Genomic DNA, 25902 nt, shown 5'->3' on the forward strand with positions numbered 1-25902 from the left:
TTCTCTTGCTTCCTATGGCTACAGTTACTGCATAATTAAGCAAGTCCTTAAACAGCAACTGTAACAGCCCTTGCTGCTTAGCGGCCTGGGGATGGGGTGACCTGTGGCCCCCTTCACCTGTTGACAGCATACAGTATTTTTTGCTCTATAAGACTCACTTTTTCCCTCCTAAAAAGTAAGGGGAAATGTGTGTGCGTCTTATGGAGCGAATGCAGGCTGCACAGCTATCCCAGAAGCCAGAACAGCAAGAGGGATTGCTGCTTTCACTGCACAGCGATCCCTCTTGCTGTTCTGGCTTCTGAGATTCAGAATATTTTTTTCTTGTTTTCCTCCTCCAAAAACTAGGTGCGTCTTGTGGTCTGGTGCATCTTATAGAGCGAGAAATACGGTATCTCTTGCCGCTGCTGCTGGGCTGCCTAGGTCTGCTGGAAGTTGGCAGTCCCAAAACACCTGAAGGCATAGGCTTCCCATTCTGGATTAATGGAATTTTTGAAGTTGGCTGTGTGCAGCAGGCTAGCAGGTTGGGGATGCCAGAACCTTTCTCCCCAATGTCTAGTTTTCTATCTGGAGGCATTCTTGACATAAAGCTTAATGGTACAGCCCCCCCCTTCCAAAAGTGGTCTTCCTGAGAAGCGGGAACGGTGTTCTCAGTGGTCTTTGACCTGAACCTTTTGTCTGAGGTCCTGCAATGTACCCAAATTCAGCCACCCTTGGGAGCTTCATTTCTGTCTGCATTCTTGGTCGGGACTTGGGTACAACTATTCGCCTGGATAACACATGCTCACCCCAAAACACAGACGCAAACTGGCAGGAGAGGATCTCCTCTTCCTGTCTTGAAGGCCTTGGCTACATAGAGTCTGGTTCTTTTGCGGCTGGCTGAGGGATTTCATATAGATCAGCTGATGCAGTTTTTTAAAATAAAGAAAACAAGTGTGCATTGAAAAGTCAGAGCAACTGTGCTAGATGCATGCTAGATTTCGCAGTCTGCAACATGATCATTCTATATAGCCAGAGATGGGGCACCTGTGAACCTCCCGATGTTGTATTCAGATTCCTGCCGGTTGCTTAGTCATGGGTGGGAGTTGTAATCTCAGCAACAGCTGGAGGGGGGCTGGTTCCCCATCGCTACAGTGTCAGGCTCTAAACCCCCACCCCACACCCAGTGGTGTAGCGTGGGCTGCCAGTGCCCGGGGACGTGTGGAAGGGGGGCTAGGGAGGAAAATGGGCGGAGTATGCATGCACATTCAACTGCCTTATGGCGTCCGTGTCATCCAGGAGATCACAGCTGCAGCGATAAGAAGAGTTGTTCTGTTGTCTGGAGAGATCACTTCCTGGTTTGCATGGAGAAGCTGCTTTTCCAGGAGCCCAGCAAGAGAACCACGCAGCTTTATTGAGGCAACACTGGGTGTTGAAATTTTGCCCCCCTAACAATTTTGCACTCTGGACAACTGCCCCTGTGCCCCCCTATGCTACGCCACTGCCCACCCCACACCAAGCTTAAGATGCCACAGTTGTCTGCAGTGCCGTTCAGTTGCCAGGTTTGCCGGTAGAATGGATTTATATGGAAATGATTAGGACAGTGTTTCTTGGGTTCTTTTTGGACTACAGTTCCCATCATCCCTGGCCACTGATTCTGCTTGCTAGGGATGATGGGAGTTGTAGTCCATCAACAGCTGGAGACCGAAGTTTGGGAGACACTGGACTTAGGAGAATGTTTCTGAGAGAGACAAGCCCAAAACGATTTGGAACCCACAAACCCAGCTTCAGCCCTCCACTGCTTCAATCTCATTGGTCTTAAAGATGGTGTTTTTATCCAGTTTTATTGATGTCACGGTTTTGTTTTGTTTTAGCAGCAGCTTCAAGTTCCAAACCTATTGCAGAGAGAGAACACCTTCCGGCCCCCTCCCCTCCCCCACTCGTGCCGGGCGGGTTGGTACCCAAGCAATTGGGGGGGAGGTATATGGCTTCTCCAAAAAAAAGGGGGACAGAGGTTTAGGAAGCAGGGCTGTTTTTCCTGTTTTGTTCCCCTCCCCACTTTCATTTCACACACTTTTTTATATTATTAAAATAAATAAATAACCCAAAAAAACCCAACCCAACCATAAACAGGACAGAATCTCAATAAACGAGAGGACGGACAAAGACAAAATGACGAATGGACGTGCGTTTTGGGTGGGTGGGGGCATAGAAGGAGGGCAAGGGCGGGGGAAACAGAACACCTTTTGACATTCCAAAGAAGAAGAAATTTCCGGGGGGGGGGGGGAGAGAGAAGCAGGGAGAAAGAGCGACACGAGCAGGACTTTTATAAGACAAAACTAGGACACCTGGGTTCTCTGAACAGGCACTCCCCCAGCTTAAATCTGGGAACCAGCCCGCCTACCCAAACCGGGCAGGAGGCAACCATGCAAGCTACAGAAGAACTAAATTAACAAAGTTCGGGGAAGGAGGGGGGAAGAGAGACACTGTTACCCCCATACACTTACACACACACACGCACACGAACAGTCCAGAATCAGTTGACTACGCTGGGAGTTCAGGGAGGCCCCGATCCAGTTTAAAGGAGGAGCAAAACATGGGCTCCAAACTTTGTCCATCATGGAGCCTTTTGTGGTGACTACAGGCCACCTTCTAATCCGCACTGAGAAATGCTGCGGCCATTTTCAGCATGGGCGGGCACAGTCGGACACGGCTGGCAGTGCCCCCCTTAACCCTCTCTTTGCCAGTTGCCCCTCTGGGCAGAGTAGCGAGGGCAGGAAAGCCCCAACATCTCCCCCTGCCCCTCATGCAGACTGGAGCAAAGGGTCCCGCGTGCGTTCTCGCAAAATGGGAGGACCTTTCCCCTCTCTGCCCCCCAACTAGGCAGCAGAAGGAACCATTCCCTGTCCTCTTACCTCATCCAAGAGGCCTATTGTGACGAGATAAAGCAAAGAATAGAGAGGGAGCCCAGAATATTCCCTCCACCCCACCACACAAAAAAAATCCACATTCCCCAGCAGAGGGTAAACAGTCACTTTGTCCAAAATTCACAGCTAGGAAGAGAGCGAAATCCCATACTTGGGAGTGGGGAGGGAGAGGGAGAGGGGAGAAGGTTAAATCTGGGAACCTGTCAAAAAATGTCCCTCCTGCCCTTCATGGAGTCTCTGTTGCTTTTGCTGTCAAAACTCCCAACAGAGCAGTCACCTGGCCCACAGGTGTGCTTCGTGAAGGGGGCACCTGTTGGATTCCTGCCTGCCATGCAACTTGTTGAAAAGGTACGGGACCTCCGCCGGAAAACAAAAAGGTGGTGCGCCCGAACTCTCCAGCCTGCCCTTCGTAGCAAAGACTCCCAAAACATGCCTGTCACCCACTGCCACCTCCCCTCCCTCCCCGATGTAAAAAGGACGAGGGGGAAAAGGGGAATGTCTTTCCGCTCTAGACGCCCAGCACACACAATTCCTGCCCCGCGTGGAAAATGCTCCTTGGTGGCTGCCTTTATGGCTTTGGAAAAAAATAAATAAGATGCAACAGGCAGCGATTTCCTGGGGGATCGAAGAAGGGCAGAATCTCACACCCCACCATATCAGGCGCCCCCCCTCCCCTTTGCTGACAGTTCCTGTGGGGTGGGGTTGGAGGAAACAACAGTCCAGAAAGTTCCGAGGCTGAGCGCACATCACTGGAACCCTAAAGAAAGGAAAGGAAAATTGGTGTTGGTTTCTTTGCTGCTCCTTCTTCTCCCCCCTTCTTCTTCACCCACTCGGCCCATTCCCAAAATGTCAGATTTTGTGTTAAGAATGTTTGAGATCACCATGTTTTGGCCCTGGAAGGCACACGAGCCGCAAGGTACTAGCATACATTTTAGTCTAGGTTGGGCATAATGGGAGAGAGGCAAAAGAGGAGGTACCTTTTAGACAGCAGCATTTGGGATGGGATGGAACTGGGAGTTGGCTGGTAGGGATGGGAGCCTGTGGCCCTCCAGGTGCCATTGGACTACAACTCCCATCATCCAGCTGGGGATGATGGGCATTGGAGTACAACAACATGCAAGACGGCCAGAGACTCCCCATCCTTGCTCTGAACGGTGATATTACTTCTCTAATTATTGGAATTTGTATACTGCTTTAACTGCGGTTTCAGTGGGGTTTAGTTTAGTGTTGTGTGTGTGTTAGAAACAGGTTGGAACAGTGGTACCTTGGTACTCAAATGCCTTGGCTCCCGAACAAATTGGTTCCCGAACACCGCAAACAGTGTTCTGGTTTGCGAACGTTTTTCAGAAGCCAAAAGTCTGATGCAGCTTCCGATTGAGTGCCGGAAGCTCCTGCGGCCAATTGGAAGCCGCGCCTTGGTTTTTGAACCATTCCGGGAGTTGAACGGAATCCGGGAACAGATTAAGTTCAAGAACCAAGGTACCACTGTATTATTGATGGCATCTGTCTTCTCAAAAGACAGTGAAATGTGCCTCCGAGGGTGAAGTCAACCTGTTGGAGAATCACAGCACCAGCTGTGGCTGCAGAGACCGGTATGGCTGATGGTATGGCTGAGAAGTGTACAAGAACCAACATATTTACACATCCTCTGTCTATCTCTCAGCGCCGGTAATCCACCAGGGTTGTGCTGGAGTTGTTGGCATCTGTCTGTCTCAAGGGAAAAGGGAGTGTGTCTCTGGGAGTCAAGTCAAACCGCTGAGTTAACAGCACCCAAAGTCACACCCCCCGGGGGCACTAGCCTGGGCAGGGTGTATGGAAGTCCTGGGCTGCCCAGACGACAAGTTCTCCCCTGGCTCTGGCCTCCCCAATTTGATTCAGAGGAAAGCAGAGCAAAACGTTTGGCACCAGGAGTTGCCAGAAGGTGCCATCCCACCCTCTTAGGGACTCCACTCTGGATTTGTGTAGGGTTTAGTCCTTAGTGGTTGGCATTGAAGGGGGGTGGGGATCCTACAAATCCCATATGAACATAATCCACAATATAATAAAATGAAAAGACCATCCAACCAAATCCCTTGGCATTTTAGGTAAAGGTAAAGGGACCCCTGACCATTAGGTCCAGTCGTAACCGACTCTGGGGTTGCGGTGCTCATCTCGCTTTACTGGCCGAGGGAGCCGCGTACAGCTTCCAGGTCATGTGGCCAGCATGACTAAGCCACTTCTGGCGAACCAGAGCAGTGCACGGAAACGGCGTTTACCTTCCCGCCAGAGTGGTACCTATTTATCTACTTGAACTTTGGCGTGCTTTTGAACTGCTAGGTTGGCAGGAGCAGGGACCGAGCAACGGGAGCTCACCCCGTCGCGGGGATTCGAACCGCCGACCTTCGGATTGGCAAGTCCTAGGCTCTGTGGTTTAACCCACAGTGCCACCCACGTCCTGACTGTGGCATTTGGTTACTTAAAACCAAATGCCTTCCTTACTGTAAATAAACTAGAGCTTTCTTAAGTTACCCAGGCATGTTCCCAGTTACGATAGACAAAAAAGTAGGGATTGAAAGCGTTAGTACAGCAACGTGATCTTGAAAAACCCACGGTGAGCAAAGGGACAGGATTCTTGGATGGGCCCTGCTACTTTAGGGCAGGGGTGCCAAATTTCCATTCCAAAATGAAAACCTCATTTATCAAATGGGCAGCTTGTGAGGTGACAAATGAAGACCTCTGTGTATGTTTTTTTTAATAAAAAAAATAAAAACCTAAGTGGGGCAAAGTGTTGCTGCAAGTGGAGCAATGCATCCAATAGCCCTCCCTTGGCCACAGGCCTGTTTTGACCTGCTCAAAGTGGGGAGGGAAGGGGCTTCAGAGGAGCTGTAAAAAAGCTGCCTTTGACTCCCTCAGGTGGTCAAAGGGGGGAACCGCAAGCAAGCTGAGTGACCAAGGTACTGGTCAAAACAAAAAAATTCCTTCCAGTAGCACCTTAAAGACCAACTAAGTTAGTTCTTGGTATGAGCTTTCGTGTGCAAGCACACGTGTGTATCTGAAGAAGTGTGCTTGCACACGAAAGCTCATACCAAGAACTAACTTAGTTGGTCTTTAAGGTGCTACTGGAAGGAATTTTTTTGTTTTGACTATGGCAGACCAACACGGCTACCTATCTGTAACAAGGTACTGGTATCATCATCATCATCATCATCATCATCATCATCACAGTTGTACACTGGTTTTCAAACAGCTAAGTTCTCAAACATTTTGGCTAATGAATGCTGCAAACCCAGAAGTGACTGTTCCGGTTTGCAAACTATTTTTGGAAGCCGAATGTCCGAAGGGGCTTCCGCGGCTTCCGATTGGCTGCAGGAGCTTCCAATCAGAAGCTGCACTTTGGTTTCCGAACGTTTTGGAAATTGAGCGGACTTCCGGAACAGATTCTGTTTGACTTCCGAGGTACGACTGTATTATTATCACCACCATCATTATTATCATTATTATTTATTGAATTTATATACCGCCCTACACCCGGAGGTCTCAGGGCGGTTCACAGAACAAAATCAAAAATATAAAACCACAAAATATAGAATCAAAATAAAAACATTTCAGTGGTTTAAAAAGTTCAATGCAGGGGTTTGTTTGCCCCTAAAAAAAAAAGTAACCAGGGAAGCATCTCCAAATTGCACTGAAGTTATGCCTTGTGGGTACATTCCTCTCTCCCCTGCCCCCACTGCCGTGCCCCCTTCTGCCATAGGTACTCACAGTCCCTGGTGGCAAAGGGCTGGTGGTGGTTGCCTTAGTCCGACTGAACGCTTTCTACTACAATGCTGGGTTTGTCCCGCGCTGGAGGATTCTTGTTGATGTAGCTGTTCAAAGTCTTCTCCTGAAGAAGGGGAGAGGAGGAAATGTTCAAAGGAGCAAACGGGATGCTCTCAGCTCCCACCATGATCCAAAATCCCACTGACAGCATTTTGAAGCCACCAGCCTTGTCCTCTAACCACTGGATGCTACTCTTTGCCTGCTTTTCCCAGAGAGGACCAGGGCATCCTTGCTCCCCTGTTGTGACCCAGCAGATCACACCCCTGGCTTTTCAACGCCACGCCCCCACTTCCTCTAAGCCAGTGTCTCCCAAACTTGGGTTTCCAGCTGATTTTGCACTACAACTCCCATCATCCCTAGATAGCAGGGCTGATGGGAATTGTAGTCCCCGCTCTCGCTGCAATGCGAGACTCACCTCCACTAGCTGGTGCCAGTGCTCGATGGGTTTGCGTGGGTTCGCCAGCATCTCGGCCCAGTGGTCCCTCCCGGGTGCGTCTGCGTCGCTGCCCACTCTGCACATCCCGATGACCTCGTTGTGCCCAATGCTGTGGAATAATAGAATCGTAAGGATTGCAGAAGGGGGCCACGAGGGTCATCTAGTCCAAGCCCCTGCAATGTGGGGGATCTTTTGCCCAACGTGGGGCTCAAACCCACGACCTTGAGATGAAGAGTCTCTCATGTTCTACCAACTGAGAGAAGAGGATGAGCAACGAATAGGGTGGGGAAGGGGGCATGATGCGACTTCAGCATTGTGGCGCGTGTGTTATAAATCAGTTTAACTTATTTACATTGGGCTGAAACCAAGGCTGGTCCTATTCAGAGTACACCAATCAAAATAACTGAATCTAAGTCAAGTCCATTAGCGTCAATGGGCTTCCTCTGGGTAGAGCTAGCATTGCAATCTTGGGACCGGGGATGGAGAAAGACTATTAAGGCCATTAAAAAAAAAAAAGCTTGCTATGCCCCTTCCCCACTTAAAGAATTAATAGTTTAATATGGGGATGAGGAACTCCTCCAGACGTTTCTGGACTTCCCATCATCCCTGACCACTGGCTGGGGCGGATGAGAGCTGCAAGTTCCCCATCTCTGCTGTAAGAAATGGTTGTGGCTGTGGGCAGCAGGCTGGCGACACAAGGAAAGCTTGCTTTGTGCAAACGAGCCAGACTCTCGTCTCTGATTCAGCACTGCAAGGCTCCTATGCAGAAATAACATCGAAGCAGCTCTTAAAAAACAACAATACCTGCCACACTAACATTTTTCCTTTCAAGGTCAAGCAGAAGAGGATGGAACCAAGGCATCCTGGCTCCCAGACTCCCATTCTGTGCTCTGCTTCCCATCCTTTGAGAGAAGCGAGAAATCCTGGCACCCAGCCCCCTCCCCTCATTTAAAAGCCTCCACTCGCCTTGCAGAGAACTCAGCTCTGGCTCCCATTTCTGAACAGTCAAAACAGGAATTCCAGCATTCCTGTAGTTTGCACTGCCTTTCCTGTGAAGCGTGGGGGCCCTCCCTTGAACCCCATGCATCTTGCCATTCACTAGACAACAGGTTCTTCCCAGGAAAACCTGGTCTGGATTTTCCACACCCCTTTTGGAAGAAGCAGCTCTTCCTCTAGCTTGTGCTGCCTTTTCCTGAGAAGCCGGACGTCTTCCCTTGCCGCCTCTTACACCGCACATCATGTCATTCCCCGGCCTAGGAAAACTGGGTCTCTGCCTCCACATGTGGTCCTGGTTCCTAGTGTCCTCTTTGCCAGACCCCACACATCCCTTTGGTCAGAGCTAAGAATCCCAGAGTTGCCTTATTTTGGCAGGATGGCAAAGAAACACAGTGGGAATCACCGCTGCCCAGAAGAGACTCATCTGCTGAATGGAGAAAAGATGGACTTAGGGGCAGAGTGCGCACCTGTGTGCGTTGTGCCTCACCAGTCATAATCCATGACCGCCAGGGTGATGCTGACATGCTCCATGCTGTCTTGGGGGATGTCAAAGACGAGGGCCTCGTTGTAACTGGGGTTGAGCGTGTTCTTCTTGATGGACGTCTTGCGCTTCTTCAGCCGCCTCCCTTCACACATGAGGGATGCCTTGACGTAAGGATCTAGAGAGAGGAGGCTGACCGAATTATGGGGGAAGCAGACCAGGCCCGGTCCATGCTGCCTACATGCCACTGTTCTCCCCACCCCTGCTTTTGGATGCCGCCATCTTGACAGCGGTTCCAGTCCCAAGATATGCTTGGTCTTTGCGGTTTCTGGGCAGTCCCAGGAAGTGCTCCCCAGTCCCATCAGAGATGACCTCTAGAGATTGGGGAACAGTGCCTGCCAATTGTTTTTGCTCCAATGCTTGGATGCCCGAGATGGGATGTGACACTTGGGTGAGGGTCAGTGGGCACAACCTTGTCCAACTCCATACAACTGTGTTTTCCGGGAGAGAGAAGGGGCACTTCAGTACACCTGAAGGAGCGTCTCCACCCCCGTTGTTCAGCCCAGACACTAAGGTCCAGTTCCGGAGGGCCTTCTGGCAGTTCCCTCCCTGCAAGAAGTGAGGTTACAGGGAACCAGGCAGAGGGCCTTCTTGGTAGTGGCTCCCGCGCTGTGGAACACCCTCCCATCAGATGTCAAGGAAATAAACAACTATCTGACTTTTCAGAAGACATCTGAAGGCAGCCCTGTTTAGGGAAGTTTTTAATGCTTGATGTTTTATTGCATTTTTAATATTCTTTTGGGAGCCACCCAGAATGGAAACCCAACCAGATGGGCAGGGTATTATTATTATTATTATTATTATTATTATTATTATTATTAATGCTGCGGGCTGAAAACCTACTTGCCCCCAGAATATTTCAGGTCTACACCTCTCCCCAAGCCTGCCAGAGCCAATTTCACATTTTATGACTCTCAAAGTCCACCCCTCCATGTCAAACACATAAAGGCTGCTTGCAGCAACTACCATAGAGATGCAATCGTGTTCTTGGTAGCATCCATTTGCTTCTCACCAACCATACAGCCACCTTTTGTGTCCTGCCTTCTTCCTATTAATAAGCCCCGAATCCTGCCTTATCCCACTATAGGACCACCCTTACAGTAGACACAGTTCCACCCACCCCACCCACCATGTATCACCCTGCTAAAACCTAGCCCAGGGGAGGGCAGCTATCAGGCTGATGTGACCTATTTTTTCCAGGAGCTCCAAAGTCTACCAATCAGGTCCAGATGCAAAACAATGCCTCAGATGGGTGGACACACATACACAGAAATAAAAAACAGGGTGCCGCTGAGCACATGCTCAGTCCAGGAGGTTTCCAGCCCCGGAAGGGATAGGCCTAGCTAGACCTGGCATTAAACATATTCTTGCATTTCACGTGAATGGTTTTTTGTAATGAAAATAGCAGCTGCTGGAGTGGTGGTGGTGAATAATTATCGTACCGTAGCAGTCACCATCAGGCGGATTACAATAGGCAGCTTTGGAGGGGAGATTTCCTTCAGCAGCACAACAAGGAAGGAAACGGTTAAACTTCCTGTCTCCTCCTGCTGCGATCTCTTAAGCATCAACACCCTGCCCCATAGCTGCTATTTGCCTTTTTTTTAATGTGACCATAAAATGCAAAGACATTATTTCATTTCATTTAACATCACATGCTGTTTGTCCCTGAGCTCACACATCCTTTCGCACACAAAAATCACTCCTGGTCCCCCCACCCGCTGCCATTTTCTTAATTTCGGCAGTCTCATTTGTGGGGGGAAAGAGCTGTGTTGTTTCTGCTGATGTTAAACTACCCTGCAAATAAGCCACAGATTCACTGGATCCCAATATGCTATTGGTGCCTCTCTATCCTAGCTGCCTAATATACAGTGGTACCTCGCAAGACGATTGCCTCGCAAGACGAAAAAAGCGCAAGACGAAAGAGTTTTCCGTTTTTTGAGTCGTTCCGCAAGACGAATTTCCTTATGGGCTTGCTTCGCAAGACGAAACGTCTTGCGAGTTCTTGCGAGTTTGTTTCCTTTTTCTGAAAGCCGCTAAGCCGTTAATAGCCGCTAAGCCGCTAATAGCCGCTAAGCCGCTAATAGCCGTGCTTTGCAAGACGAAAAAACCGCAAGACGAAGAGACTCGCGGAACGGATTAATTTCGTCTTGCGAGGCACCACTGTATTTCACCACCACAACCTCCTTTCCAGCATTATTTTTTTTCTCCTCATCTTACTTGCCCATATTTTTCTCCTGCCTCCAAGCCCTTTCCCTCTCTGGGGTCCCTTACTGAGCCCCAATGTGGGGCTCCACTGCTTGATTCAATCCGAACGTATTTAAGCCTCCAACCACACACTGGATTGGCCAACATACCAGCCAACACATGGGACTGATCAACACATTTTGCCGCCTAAAGCAAAGAAAAAGACGGCGTGTGTTACTCACACTTCCCTAAATAGAAGCTGACTCCATGACACACAGGGAGACAGTGATGTCCCCCAACACCTCGCCCCTGCCAGCACCTGCCCCCTGTGACACCCACCTCACTCGGCCTAATGATAGGGCCGGCCCTGCTACAGCCCTTCTTCCCCCACGGCTGCCCCGCCGGCTCACCAGAAAATCCAGTCAGATCCATGGCTTTGAGGTTGGTGGCCTTGATGATGGTGACCGTGAGGCGCCCAGCGGTGGGCAAGTAACAGAGAGAGAAATTCAGCTCCCCCAAATCCGCTTTTTCCTGTGAGATGGGAGAAGATGAAGAAGAAAACAGCGTGGTCAGTAAAAGTATCTGGGGGAGAAGGAAATCCCAGCACAGAGGAGGCCGCCTCGCTGGAATCTGGCAGCATCAGTCAATACGGTGGCTGGAGAGGCATACTGTATCATGATATACAATCATACCTTGGCAGTTGAACGGAATCCATTCCGGAAGTCTGTTCCGACTTCCAAAACATTCGGAAACCAAGGCGCAGCTTCCGATTGGCTGCAGGAAGCTCCTGCAGCCAATCAGAACCCGTGGAAGCTGCATCGGATGTTCGGGTTCCAAAGAACGTTCACAGACTGGAACACTCACTTCCGGGTTTGAAGTGTTCAGGAGCCAAAATGTTCGACTCACAAGGCGTTTGACTTCTGAGGTACAGCTGTATAATATAAAATAATGGGTTTGTCCTACTCAGAGCAGACCAATTCAGTGATTTCTCTAGGCTTACTCTGAGTAAAACCTAGTTGGCTACAACCCAATATTTTAATATTGTATTTTATCGTTGTGAGCAGCCCAGAGGAACCATGTTATTAGGCATCCAGTAAAAATGCTGAATAATGAGGAGTAAAGGCTTTCAGATGGAACCTCCAGTGGCATAACAGGTTAAGTGTATCTGGTTGTTAACCTGAAGGCTGGTGGTTCGAGCCCACCCAGGGACAGCTGTGGGCAGGATTCTGGCATTGCAGGGGGTTGGACTAGATGACCCCTGGGGTCCCTTCCAACTCTACAATTCTGTGATTCTGTGACCTGGTCCAAAGTTGCGCTGTTGTGTATGTGTGTCACGTGCTCCTTAAAACCAGGCCTAGTCAATGGTCTGGCTGCAGCATTGCACAGTTGTGCACCATTCAACAGTATAACAGAATTTCACATCGGAAACTAACATAACCCCCCTCATATACCCAATTAATTGTATCAATAATACATTGCCCATCTGATATAAGCCACACATGGCAAGCCCCAAATCAGAGCATGTTGTAGGCTTTGTTTCAAACTGCTCTAATCTGTGTTATACCCGATTTATTCAGAATATTAATAATTACTATAATGAATCTGTTATCACCAATGCATTCCCTCAAGTGGCCCCTTTTCCTCATGCTGTCAATGGGCATTTGTTTACTTGTACTTGGATTATCCAATTTCTCAAATACATACATATATACCGTATTTTTTGCCCTATAGACGCACTTTTCCCCCTCCAAAAATGAAGGGGAAATGTGTGTGCGTCCTATGGGGCGAATGCAGGCTTTCGCTGAAGCCTGGAGAGCGAGAGGGGTTGGTGCGCACTGACCCCTCTCGCTCTCCAGGCTTCGCGCAGCTCTCCGCAAAGTGCGGGAGCCTGGCGCTGGGCTTGCGGAGAGTTGCCTGCATGCTGAAGCCTGGGCACGCTGAGCTCAGCGCGCCCAGACTTTGCACAGCTCTCTGCAAGGCGCGGGAGCCCGGCGCCGGGCTCCCACGGCTTGCGGAGAGTTGCCTGTTCTGGGGGCTGGGGTCGGGGGAAGCTCGGGCTTCCCCCGTCCCAGCCCTGCGCCTGGGGGGAAAATAAATTCCCCCCTTTATTTCCCCCCAAAAAAACTAGGTGAGCCTTATGGGACGGTGCGTCCTATAGGGCGAAAAATACGGTAAATACATATATGCTACTTAGCATCTTCCCTACAATGCAAGAAGAACAAGCTTGGCACATTTATTCTCCTTCTGCAAAAAGGTAGTCGAGGAAAATCTGTGCAGCCACACAATCCTCAGGAGAGACATACACAAGGAACCCACCATATTTCATAATAATGTTGGAATCAACTGGATTTCGCCAAATTTCACATTACAAGTTACAACCTTATGGATACAAACCTGATGGAATATTGCTGGCTTTCTTTAAAAGCTTAAACAGCCCTAACATGTGTGTATATGGGAGGGAATGTTGCTTCAAAAATCTAACCAACGTTTGCATTAGGAAAAGCACCATGGAAAACAAAATCTCAGAACAAAGAATTTCAGTGTTCCAAAGATGGGCTGGGGAGGAAATATAATAAATTTCATTTCCTCTGAAGCAGAAAAGGCGAGAGTATTAGCACACAGGCATACCTTACTTTTCTGTGTATAAGACTATGGTTTTTTACTGAAAAATTAGGTTTCAAATAGAGGGTTGTCTTATACATTTTCCGTCCCCAAAACAGCGGGTGTCTTATACACAGGGGCGTGTTATACACGGAAAAGTACGATATTTCCCAATGTAGTTGGAATTCAAATACCAACATGGATCTTGGAATTCTGCTGGGCTGAACAGATATTGTGGACTCTGCTTATGTCAATTTCTATCCCAGGTTATTATCACCTGGGGAAAGCGTTTTAAAAGCAGCTGCGGTGCACAAATGAGAGAGGGAGGGAGAGAGAAATCAGAAGGCTGGGAGCAGATCATCTTTCATAAGTTGAAAGATCTGTGTACCAAGACCACAAAGAGCGCAGGTGAAATTGACAAGATGGTAGACAGCTAATGCCAATTTCACATCCCCGGGCAAGATGATTTGCTGCTGCTCTTTGCGACCTTCTTGTTCGGGGATGGGGGATGCTAACACACACACAAACACACAGATTATGTGCAGATACTCAGTGGGTGACCAAGACATGGAGTATCTGTGGGTATCACACATCAGGGTTGGAACAGAAATATATGTTTGTGCGTGTACATGCATGTGCGTGTATTAAACACACACACACACACACACACACACACACACACACACACAGGCTCTATGAGTACGGAGGGCCTAGTGAGTCATTGCATAATTAGCGCTGAATTTTCAAGGATCAGCTGCTGTGTTTGATGGCGTGCATATATATACACATATGTTCAGAAACTCTGCAGATATTTGAGACCTTGTCCCCAGGGTGGCTGTTCTTTCCCAAGAAGGAAGAGCGCAGCAACATGGTGAGAAGGAAAAGGCCTCCTCTGATCAGTGGCCCCTTAGGCCTACTTTTCACTGAGGTGGCAAACTCTATCATCGTCATCATCAATTTATGAGTTTCCTCCTACACCATCGTCTGGGTTCTATTACAACACACTAGAAAAGGCAGCTTCCAGCGAACATCTCAGAGAGAAGACTAGGCATGGACCCTTCTCCCGAAAATCCAGGGTTTTTTGGCGGGGAGGGAGGGGAGGGAATATTTTCATACAGAGAAGAGGACGCACTCATCCAAGTCCCCACCCCAGCAATGCTTCAGGGGAAATCTAGTCTTTAATATTCCTCACGAGCCAGAATCTTGTTGACAGTGCTCCTTGGAGCCAACTTTCCTGCTGAGGCTGGTTATCTAAAACCCACTTATGCATTCAGTCTAAATATTGCATCCATATAGAAAATTACATGTCTGGGACAGTAGGATTTTGACCTGTCTCCTCGGCATCCAGCTTACTCTGAGCATGACCTGCAAAAAACATGCTGCAGCGTGAATTGCTCCTGATCAGGATACTCCATTCCAACGCCATTTCCATATTGTTGTGAGTTTCCCCTCCTGGCATTTTCTGTGAAGATTTGTCATAATTTGTTTTGCATTTCTGAAAACACTGGGTTTTCTCCAGACTTGCCAATATCTCCCCTGGTGGTGCAATTTTGCCTACATAAAGATGTCAGGGGCCACATTAGGCTTCTGGTCCTGAGGTTCCCCACCCTGGCGCTACGTTGGGCTGGTTCATCACTCAGTCATGAGGTACTCATGTGGAATTAAGCCCTCAAGGACGATTTGCCACGGAACGTTTCCCTCGATGTACGCCCGCATGTTTTGGCAAAGATGGTACATCTATTTGGCAGTTAGAGCAGCAGTTCCCAATTGGTGGTCTGCCGGGGGGGGGGGGACGCCTGTGGCCCCATTCACATAACAAAAACTACCATAGAGATTTCAAAATTTTCAAAAGTAGTGGGGTCCATGGCTAGGGTTTTGAAAAACATGGGATCCACAATACAGTGGTACCTCAGGTTACAGATGCTTCAGGTTACAGACTCCGCTAACCCAGAAACAATACAGTGGTACCTGGGGTTAAGTACTTAATTCGATCCGGAGGTCTGTTCTTAGCCTGAAACTGTTCTTAACCTGAAGCACCACTTTAGCTAATGGGGCCTCCTGCTGCTGCTGCGCCACCGGAGCACGATTTCTGTTCTCATCCTGAAGCAATGTTCTTAACCTGAAGCACTATTTCTGGGTTAGCGGAGTCTGTAACCTGAAGCATATGTAACCTGAGGTACCACTGTACCTCAGATTAAGAACTTTACCTCAGGATGAGAACAGAAATCGCGCGGTGGCACGGCGGCAGCAGGAGGCCCCATTAGCTAAAGCGGTACCTCAGGTTAAGAACAGTTTCAGGTTGAGAACAGACCTCCAGAACGAATTAAGTTTTTAACCCGAGGTACCACTGTACTTAGCTAATTGGGAACCACGGGCCTAGAACCATCCTCAGGAACCATGCCCATTGCAGGCCTGGAACCGGCAACCCCGGTTACGAAAGGCCAGGATTTCAACTGTGTGCCACCCTGGCTCTTGGCTGTGGATGGCTGTTCTTCCGTTTGGACATTTGGGTTGCTGGCATGAGGCATCTACCTGAAGGAGACGGGGAAAATGTTGAAGAGACAGTGCCGGTGGACAGTTTTGCTAGCGGCCAGTCTTCCTGCTACCTGTGTTTGCAGTCCTGCACGCTCTTGGAAGTGAGCTTGCACACACAACCTCCCTAAAATAAAACCTCACCGCCCCAGCTTAGGGCATCGATGCACATCTCTCAGGCCTTGTCTAAATCAAGGCGGTGCTTCTCACTGATTCATTCCTCTCTGCCGCCTATGCGTCTTCTCCAACTATCCTTTTTCTTTTCTTTTTTTTGCTTTGGGCTCATCCGTGCCCCGTCATGCTCCCCCCCGGCCGCCGCCGCCAATGCTCTCTCGCTCTGCCTTTCTTTCTCTTAGCCTCAGGCCCCTTTGGGATTTGGCCTGAACAACGGCCAACAAAGCCCTCGCTTGCCCCAGAACAAGTGAGTTGGCAAAGCAGGCCGGAGGGCTGGTGAGTGGAGGCCGGAGCGGGGGCAAGGGGGGGGGCGAGGAAGAAGGGGGGGGAGGCTTCATTAATATTGATGCGGCTGCAAATGGGATCGAGCTGGTAAAAGGGTATGAAATATTCACGCAGGAAACAACGCGCCGCCTGGTAAGACCAGGAGTCTTGGCATCCTCTCGTTGCCCCTCTACCAAGTAGCTCAGGTTCCTGGCCTCCCCCTCCTCTGATGCCAGACATTCTTTATGGTGGGGTGTTCAGGGCTCACCTGTGTTAAGGGATTGTCCTCTCTGGACACCCCACCGGAAATTAGGTTTGCATGCCCAGTTTTTTCTTTTCCTGGCAAGGGCCGTTGTGCTTTTTAGCAACCCTATTAGCAGGTGGGAATGCCACAGGTGCCGTTTCCACCACCATACGCCTGTGGTTCAGAAGCCCTCAGTTCAGTTTCTTTCTGTCATGCAGCTGTGGGGTGTGTGTGTGTGTTTGTGTGGAATCTTTTCTGTAGAGTCTTTTCAGTCACAGGATGAGTTTGGCCAACATATGCTATCCAGGGCAAGGCAATATCTGGTTTCCAACATCGCGATATATCACCAGCTAAACATGCTGTATACCTGAAGGAGCATCTCCACCCCCATCATTTAGCCCGGACACTGAGATCGAGCTCCGAGCGCCTTCTGGCGCTTCCCTCATTGCGAAAAGTGAGGCTACAGGGAACCAGGCTGAGGGCCTTCTCGGTGGTGGCGCCCGCCCTGTGGAACGCCCTCCCATCAGATGTCAAGGAAATAAGCAGCTATCTTATCTTTAAAAGACATCTGAAGGCAGCCTTGTTTAGGGAAGTTTTTAATATTTAATGCTTTATTGTTTTTAACACTTGATTGGGAGCCACCCAGAGTGGCTGGGGAAACTCAGCCAGATGGGCGGGGCATAAATAAATAAATAAATAAATAAATAAATAATTATTGCAATATATCACAAGGTCTGAAATAAGTATGGAGCTATGTATTGGCTGGCTTCATGGCTTTCCCCCACATTGTGATTTTTACACAGCATGCGCAACGTGATTTGCGATATATTGCCAGGTGATGGTAAACCTGTATCTGGGTTCCAGTTACAGATAGGTAGCCGTGTTGGTCTGCCATAGTCAAAATAAAAAAATTCCTTCCAGTAGCACCTTAAAGACCAACACTTTCTCTAAGAAGCTGCTCAAACATCTGATCAGCGTTCTCTACTCTAAACAGAAGCTAATAAAGGAGGAACTCCTTGTATTAGACAACTCTAATACAAGCTTGGCAAGAGTTCCAAAAGGAAAAACAAAACATTTACCACTCTCAACTGGAGCTACTGAAAAAACAGAAAAACAAGAAACTCTCTAACCTTTCCAACCTACAGGCTACTAATCAAAACAAGATCAACAATATTGTCAATCTCTCACAGCAAGCACTCAGCCCAGCCGAGGAATCAGTCCTTACAGTCGTTAAGAGTCGTCAACAGGCTCATCTCAGCTATCTGCCAATCTCCCATTCCCACCACCCTTCTGAGTAATACCCCTCCCCACCTTCTCACTATATAGAAGGATCTGGCAACTTCTGTTTCAGTGTATCTGAAGAAGTGTGCATGCACACGAAAGCTCATACCAAGAACTAACTTAGTTGGTCTTTAAGGTGCTACTGGAAGGAATTTTTTTATTTTGACTGTATCTGGGTTGTGCCCCTTTAGACGGCGGGTGAAGACTCACATCATGCAGCCTGTTCCCCTCCTCCCCGAACCCCATTCCCTCCTCCTCATAGATATACCACTAGCCAGAGAAGGTTGGTCCGTTGGGACAAATGGGGCACAGCTCCACCTGCTTCACTTTGCCCACTGCAAAAGTCACACAAAAGAAGTGGAAGGAAGAGAACGTCCTGACCAAAAAAGAGTGGCTAGCCAAGGTGATGGACTATGCCGAAAATGGCAAAGATGACCGTGAGGATCAGGCACCGAGATGATATGAAATTCAGTCAAGAAGAGTGGAAGAAGTTTATAGAATATCTTAAAGACCACTGTGTACACTTAATAACGTTAGCAGGATTGTTATAACACTTATAATGTAATATGTGTTGAGGTAAAAAAAGGAGAGAAAACGGATTAGAAAAATGTAATTAGATGCAAAAAATATAGGGGAAAATTGGAAACCGGGCCGAGGTGAGGGGGAGTCCGAGGAATCTAAGTAATCTAAGTAATCCCAGGAGTGTAAAAATCAAAAATGATGTGAATGTATTAGAATATTGTTTAAAAATGAAAAATGAAAATAAAATAAAATACAGTGGTACCTCGGGTTAAGAACTGAATTTGTTCTGGAGGTCCATTCTTAACCTGAAACTGTTCTTAACCTGAGGTACCACTTTAGCTAATGGGGCCTCCCGCTGCCACTGCCGCGTGATTTCTGTTCTCATCCTGAAGCAAAGTTCTTAACCCGAGGTACTATTTCTGGGTTAGTGGAGTCTGTAACCTGAAGCGTCTGTAACCTGAAGCGTCTGTAACCCGAGGTACCACTGTATTTAACAAAAGTCACACAAAATGTTTGCTATTATATCACCACCCTGTGGATTATTTGTTGAAGTACTTAGTTTGCCACATGCCAGTCTAGAGGGATGTCCCTAGCTGTCAGCTTCCTCTGATGTTTTTCCTGATGTTTAGTAGGAATCTCCTTTCTTGAAGCTGTTGGTTCGAGTCCTACCTTTGAGAGCAAGAGAAAAGAAGCCTGCTCCCCTCTTCCCCAAGCAGGACACACTCCTCCTCCTGTCATATCCCTTTTCTGTAGACCACAGGCCTCCCAACCTTGAATGTTTTGCCCATCCTTGAACTCTGATAATGTTTGCATGGATGGTGAAGAGGGAGTGGTGTGGGGGTAAATTGTTGCTATGCCTGTTTTCGCTTCTGGCCCTCGAAAGGCTGCGTAGAAGGAATCCGGCCCTTGGGCCGAAAAGGTTCCGTGTCCCTGGTACAGTGGTTAGAGCCAGGGAGACAGAGGTTTGAAACTCGCCCTCTCACAAGGCTCGCTAGGCGACCTGTGCCAGTTGCCCCCTCCCTGCCTAATCTCCTTCAGAGGTCCATCGTGAGGTGGGGAGGAAGTGTGGTGTAGTGTTAAGAGCCGAGTTTCCCAAACTTGGCTCGGCAGCTGTTTTGGGACTACAATTCCCATCATCCCTGACCACTGGTCCTGCTAGCTAAGGATTATGGGAGTTGTAGTCCAAACCCAGCTGGAAACCCAAGTTTGGGGAACCCTGGTTTAGAGTGTTGGGAGGACCTGGGATATAAAGGATCAAATCTCCACTCAGCCAGGAAACACAATGGGCCAGTCACTGTCTCCCAGTCTAAGCTACCTAACTCACAGGTTTGTTGTGAGGATGAAATGGGGAGGGGGAGAACCTTGAGATCCTAGGAGAAAAGGTGTGTGTGTGTAAATTTGATAAATAATACACACACACACACACACACACACACACACATATATATATGTTGTGCTAAGCTCTTTGGACGAAGGGTGGAATGGTGCAACAAAAACATGGAGCAGACCCAAAGAGGAGCTTGTATCGCCCCTAAAAAACTACTCAAGCAAGGCTGGAAAACAGTTTCTCAACAGGTACTTGTAGAATATGTGCCCTGCTAGTAATAATAATAATAATAATAATAATAATAATAATAATAATAATAATAATAATTTATACCCCGCCCATCTGGCTGGGTTTCCCCAGCCACTCTGGGCGGCTTCCAACACAATATTAAAATAAAGTAATGCATGAAACATTAAAAGCTTCCCTAAACAGGGCTGCCTTCAGAAGTCTTCTAAAAGTCTGGTAGTTGTTGTTCTCTTTGACATCTGGTGGGAGGGCGTTCCACAGGGCGGGCGCCACTACCGAGAAGGCCCTCTGCCTGGTTCCCTGTAACTTGGCTTCTCGCAGTGAGGGAACCGCCAGAAGGCCCTCGGTGCTGGACCTCAGTGTCCAGGTAGAACGATGGAGGTGGAGACGCTCCTTCAGGTATACTGGGCCGAGGCCGTTTAGTTCATGTTCCTTAGTTTCAATGGGTCTGCCCTGAGAAAGATCAGCACTGAAGATAGTCCTAAATAGCTAACAGTCATTTCTCATGTCGCCTCCTTTAAATTCAACACGATGAAGGAGAAGACTGATATCACATGATATCACTCTTCAACATGCCCCAAAGGCCTGTCACAGAGAAGAGAGGCAAAGACTTGCTCTCTACTGCTTCAAAGGAAAGGACTAGATCTAACAGGCTTAAATGCCAGGAGGGTCGATTTCAGCTGAAGATTAAGGAGAGCTTTTTGATGGCAAGAGCAGATCGGTCATATCCACACCATGTGTTTGGAGCACTCTTGCGACACTTGAAGCGTCATGGCTTCCCCCAAAGAATCATGGGAACTGTAGGGTGCTGGGAACTGTAGCTCTGTGAGGGCCTCCTAGAAACTCTCAGCACCCTTAATAAGCTGCAATCCCCAGGATTCTTCAAAGAGTGGATTTGACACAGGTAGACAATGGGACCTAGCTGGGGATCTTCAAGCTTGATCACTCTGGCACATGGAAACGCACTTTGAGAAGGAGCACTGGATGCTGCCTGATACAGAGTCAGACCATTGAGTATTTCCCTGTCCTACCTGGAGATACCAGGGATGAATCGTGGGACCCGCATATTATTCTCCCCACAAAAACAGCTCCAGAACAGGTGCTATGTTAGTCATCCATTCCTTGTTTGGAAATGATTCCTTGACAGGTCACTTGGAGACTATTCTTGTCATTGGCAACAAAGTGAATGGCTGTTTATAAGCCTAAGGCAAATCCTGAGTTAACAACTAGGGCTGTATCAAACATTCATCAGTGAATAGCTATAGCTATAGATACAGATTAGTGATGTATGGAAGTGAGAACTGGACCATAAAGAAGGCTGATCGCCGAAGAATTGATGCTTTTGAATTCTGGTGCTGGAGGAGACTCTGGAGAGTCCCATGGACTGCAAGAAGATCAAACCTCTCCATTCTGAAGGAAATCAGCCCTGAGTGCTCACTGGGAGGACAGTTCCTGAAGCTGAGGCTCCAATACTTTGGCCACCTCATGAGAAGAGAAGACTCCCTGGAAAAGACCCTGATGTTGGGAAAGAAGGAGAAGGGGACGACAGGGGACGAGATGGTTGGACAGTGTTCTCGAAGCTACCAGCATGAGTTTGACCAAACAGCGGGAGGCAGTGGAAAACAGGGGTGCCTGGCGTGCTCTGGTCCATGGGGTCACGAAGAGTCGGACACGACTAAACAACAACATAGATACAGATACAGATAGGGGTTTTTTTGAGAAGGAACTCAGGGGGACTGAATTCCCTTACCTTAAAAAAATTAAATAATTATTGTTTTTGTTGGGGAGGGGGAGGAGGGCTGGAACGGATAGACACCCAATGCCCGAGTCAGAAAAATCCACCTTTATCTGTAATCAATAAAGTTGTGGCTATTTCTAATCCAGATCATTGTCTGCTTGAGTTTATCAATCACATCTTACATTTAGCCATTGCCCAGGGGTGGGGGTGGGGGGTTGGCACTGTGACAGGGCCTGCAACAAACAAACAAACAAACAAACAAACAAACAAACAAATTTCATGTGAGTTCCCCTACCTTTCCCCCAGAAAAACAACAATACTGGATAGAGTTGATAGAGATAGCGATAGAGATAGAGATATTGCACGGAAAAAAAGGAGGGGGAAATGTTCTTCAAAAGTGTTTCAAAATCTGTGTGGGTATGCATTTTTATGTACAGTGGTACCTCGGGTTACATACGCTTCAGGTTAAATACGCTTCAGGTTACAGACTACGCTAACCCAGAAACAGTACTTCAGGTTAAGAACTTTGCTTCAGGATGAGAACAGAAATCGTGCTCCGGCGGTGCGGCAGCAGCAGGAGGCCCCATTAGCTAAAGTGGTGCTTCAGATTAAGAACAGTTTCAGGTTAAGTACAGACCTCCGGAATGAATTAAGTACTTAACCAGAGGTACCACTGTATGTAGTAGTATTTATTGCCTTTCTGGGTAGCTGCTTGTGCTTTTTTTTTTTTTTTAACCTTCCACAGAGCTGCTTCTTCCTAAAAATGTGACCCCAGCCAATCAGAGAGCAACTTAGGGATGTGATGACATCCCTCATGCCAAACAGTCCTGTGAGATGTGGCACAGAGGACAAGCATAGCCAGTTCGGAGCGAGGGCGTTGGCCGCCACATCGGGAAGGAAGGCAAGTGGGAAACCGGGCAGCGGGGTGGGGGGCGTGTTTTGGCTCTGTGTGGCGAAATAGTGGCACCGCCGATTACTGTTAGGCCAAAATTATTTCCACGATTCACAGGCCTGAGCTGTCTTTAGCACTCCAGTTTCTTTGGCTTGTGGGTAAGCCTCTCCCTTCTCCACACCCCCTCCCAAAGTGGAGACATCCACACAGCGCCGCCCGCCTCTCTCCTCGGTTCTCCCCCCTCCCCGCCCTGCCCGCTACCGACATCAGCTGATTTCCCAGAGCTCAGGAACAAGATTGCAATCAATGACAATTGCATTCAACCGGGAGGACGTTTAGGGCTCTGAAGGTGAGGGGGTGGAAAAGAAGGTGGCTGCAGGTCTGGACTGGGAGCAGGGGAGTGTTGGTAAATCAAAGCACCTGTCATAACCAGGGAGACTGAGATGAAGGGGCATCGGGATGACACAGGGAAGGAGGCGGGAGAGGGGACTGTCTGCCTCACACCTGACTGCCCTAATTAGCCACCGGCTTCCTGAATAACAAATCCAGCTAAAAATATGCACCAGGGAGTTGGGCAAAGCAAAACTGCTTTGTGCTGATGCCAAGGGAAAGGGTGGCAAGGAGGGAGAAGCCGAGAGGGATCAGGCCGAAAGCCTGTTTAGCTCAGCATCCTGTTCTCCCAGTGGCCGACCAGATCCCTAAAAGAAGCCTGCAAGTAGCACCTGAGGGCAGCAACACCCTCCCCACTTGCGTTTCCCCAAAACTGGCCCCCTCTCTGACAGTGGAACATATCCATCCATCTGGGGTACCACCCACTGGTGGACTTATTCTCTGTGGATTGATTTATTTTTAATCCTCCTTTAAAGCCGTCTGACTGGGAGCTGAGGAGTTAATAGAATCATAGAGTTGGAAGCGACCCCAAGGGTCATTGGGACCAATGCAGGAGGCTCAGATAAAGCACCCGTGACAGATGGCCACCCAACCTCTGCTTAAAAACCTCCAAGGAAGGAGAGTTCCCAACTTCCCTCCACTGTCGGAACAGCTCTTACTGCCAGAAAGTTTTGCCTTGATGTCGAGTTGGAATCTCCTTCCTTGTGACTTGAAGCCATGGGTTCGAGTCCTGCCCTCCAGAGCTAGAGAAAGCAAGCTCGCTCCATCTCCCATGTGACAGCCTTTGGAGTTGTTAAGGAGACCCCTAAAGCTAAAGGCCCCATGATTCTTTGGGGGGAAGCACCATGAGTCGCACAAGAGTGCTTTAAACACATGGTGTGGATGTGACTGACCTGCTCTTGCCGTCAAGAAGCTCTCTTGAATCTTCTACCCTCCTGGCATTTAAGCCTGTTAGATCTAGTCCAGCCTTTCTCAAGCTGTGGGTCTCCAGATGTTGTTGAACTACAACTCCCATCACCCCTAGCTAGCAAGGCCAGAGCTCAGGGATGATGGGAGTTGTAGGCCAACAATATCTGGGGACCCACAGCTTGAGAACCGCTGTTCTAGTCCTTTCGTTTGAAGCAGCAGTAGAGCATGTCTTTGCCCCTCTTCTCTGTGACAGGCCTTTTGGGCATTTTGAAGAGGGGTATCGTGTCTCTTAAAGAGATACAAGAGTGTGGCATGGATGTGAGAACGCCACACATGTATGCAAACATGTACCGTTCTCTCATACATGCATGCACACTCACACGCAAAGACGCCTGACACACACTAAGTTTGATGGGTTGCTGTGCAGCAGCCGGATGAATTAGGGCTCCCCTTCCCCAAAATGCAGAACAGAAACCCTGAGAACAGCTCATGGAGGAACAGAACGAGCTCTTTCTCCCAGGGACACATGCTCCAATTCCTTGCTGCGTGGCGAAGAAAAGGGGCTTCCCAGAGACTCCCCTGCCCCTGACTCACATGGCATGAAGCGTTTGAATCACCAGTCCCAGTTAGATACGAGGATCTTCAATGATAGTCAAACAGTAAATAAGATAGGGAAAGACTTATTAGACATATGGGAGATTAATGAGAAGGGCCAAAGCACTCAAGCAATAATATGGGATGCAATGAAAGCAGTGATGAGGGGAATTGGCATTAGGGAATCCAGTAAATTGAAGGGTGGGGTGGGGGGAACAAAAAGAGATGAAAAAGTTAGAGGTAGAAATTAGGACATTGTAAAATCAATATATTCATGATAAGCATAAAAGATGTTATGCACAATTACAGGCAGAAAGGAAGGAGTTAGAAAATAAAGATATGGAAAAAGTGCAGAGGGATTTGATATGCTTGAAAAGATAATTTTTTGAAGATGGTAATAAAAATTCCAAATTGCTGGCAAGAGCTGTACCGTCAAAAAAAGTAAAGAATTCAATTAGCCTAATAAAAGATAAAACGGGTAATATTCACAATCAGATGGAAGATAAGTTGAGAGTATTTAAGGAGTTTTACCAAGAGTTATATTCGGCAGGTAACATATTCTATGGGGAAGATGAAAGAATATATCAAGACACAGTGGAAGATAAAGCTAGAAAGCAGGGATAGAGAGGCTATGGAACAGCCAATTTCAGGAAAAGAAAGAGAGAAAGCTGTAGGGAAACTAAAAGGGGGAGAAGCCCCAGGAGCAGATGAATTGGGAACGGAATATTAGAAGGTATTTTTTAAAATATTGGTTCCTAAATTAAAAGCATTATATATTTCAGTAATAGAGGGTGAGAGGATCCCTCCATTGTGGGAACCATTATCTTAGTTCCAAAACCAGGAAAAGATTTGAAGGACGCAGGATCATATAGGCCGATTTCCCTAATAAATCAAGATGCTAAAATATTGGCCACAATAATGGCAAAAAGGATGAATAATTTTATGTATAAATATATAAATAAAAACCAATGTGGCTTTGTAGCAGGAAGACACAGGTGTCTAGCTTAATAGGAAGAATGCTGAATAAAATAGATGTAATAAGAAATAAACTGAAAGCTGGTATAGTAGCATTGGATATTTTTAAGGCTTTTGACTGTGTCGAATGGCTGGCATTAAAATTGATTATACTCGTCACAAGCCTGGAGCTAGACTTGATGATCTGATAACGTTAATAGTCTATACTTGGACTTTGTTAACTCATGTGCAACTACTCATTCTACGTACCTATTTTATAAATTGTTTTTCATCTTCTAATTTTTGTTTGTTCTCTCTGTTTTATATACGTTATCAAATGAAATGAAACTTAAAACTTTACCCAAATAAATAAATA

At 47.9% G+C, this 25902-nt stretch overlaps 1 protein-coding gene across 3 annotated transcripts in view; it reads right to left on the bottom strand.

Annotated features, from left to right (window-relative positions):
- Positions 1–1801: 1801 nt before the first annotated feature.
- The window catches only part of SYT3 (synaptotagmin 3), a 62847-nt gene continuing 38746 nt past the window's right edge, over positions 1802–25902 (bottom strand). For all 3 annotated transcript variants that reach the window (XM_083469931.1, XM_083469932.1, XM_083469933.1), the window contains exons 6-10: positions 11269–11389; positions 8621–8792; positions 7117–7246; positions 6645–6765; positions 1802–3660 (exon numbers count right to left, since the gene is read on the bottom strand). In XM_083469931.1, the coding sequence (XP_083326057.1) occupies positions 6679–6765; positions 7117–7246; positions 8621–8792; positions 11269–11389 (510 nt within the window). In that variant the 3' untranslated portion in view covers positions 1802–3660; positions 6645–6678. The remainder of the gene's footprint in view (positions 3661–6644; positions 6766–7116; positions 7247–8620; positions 8793–11268; positions 11390–25902) is intronic.

Source organism: Podarcis liolepis (genome assembly GCF_965112155.1).
Source record: "Podarcis liolepis genome assembly, chromosome: 13".
Lineage (NCBI taxonomy): Eukaryota > Metazoa > Chordata > Lepidosauria > Squamata > Lacertidae > Podarcis > Podarcis liolepis.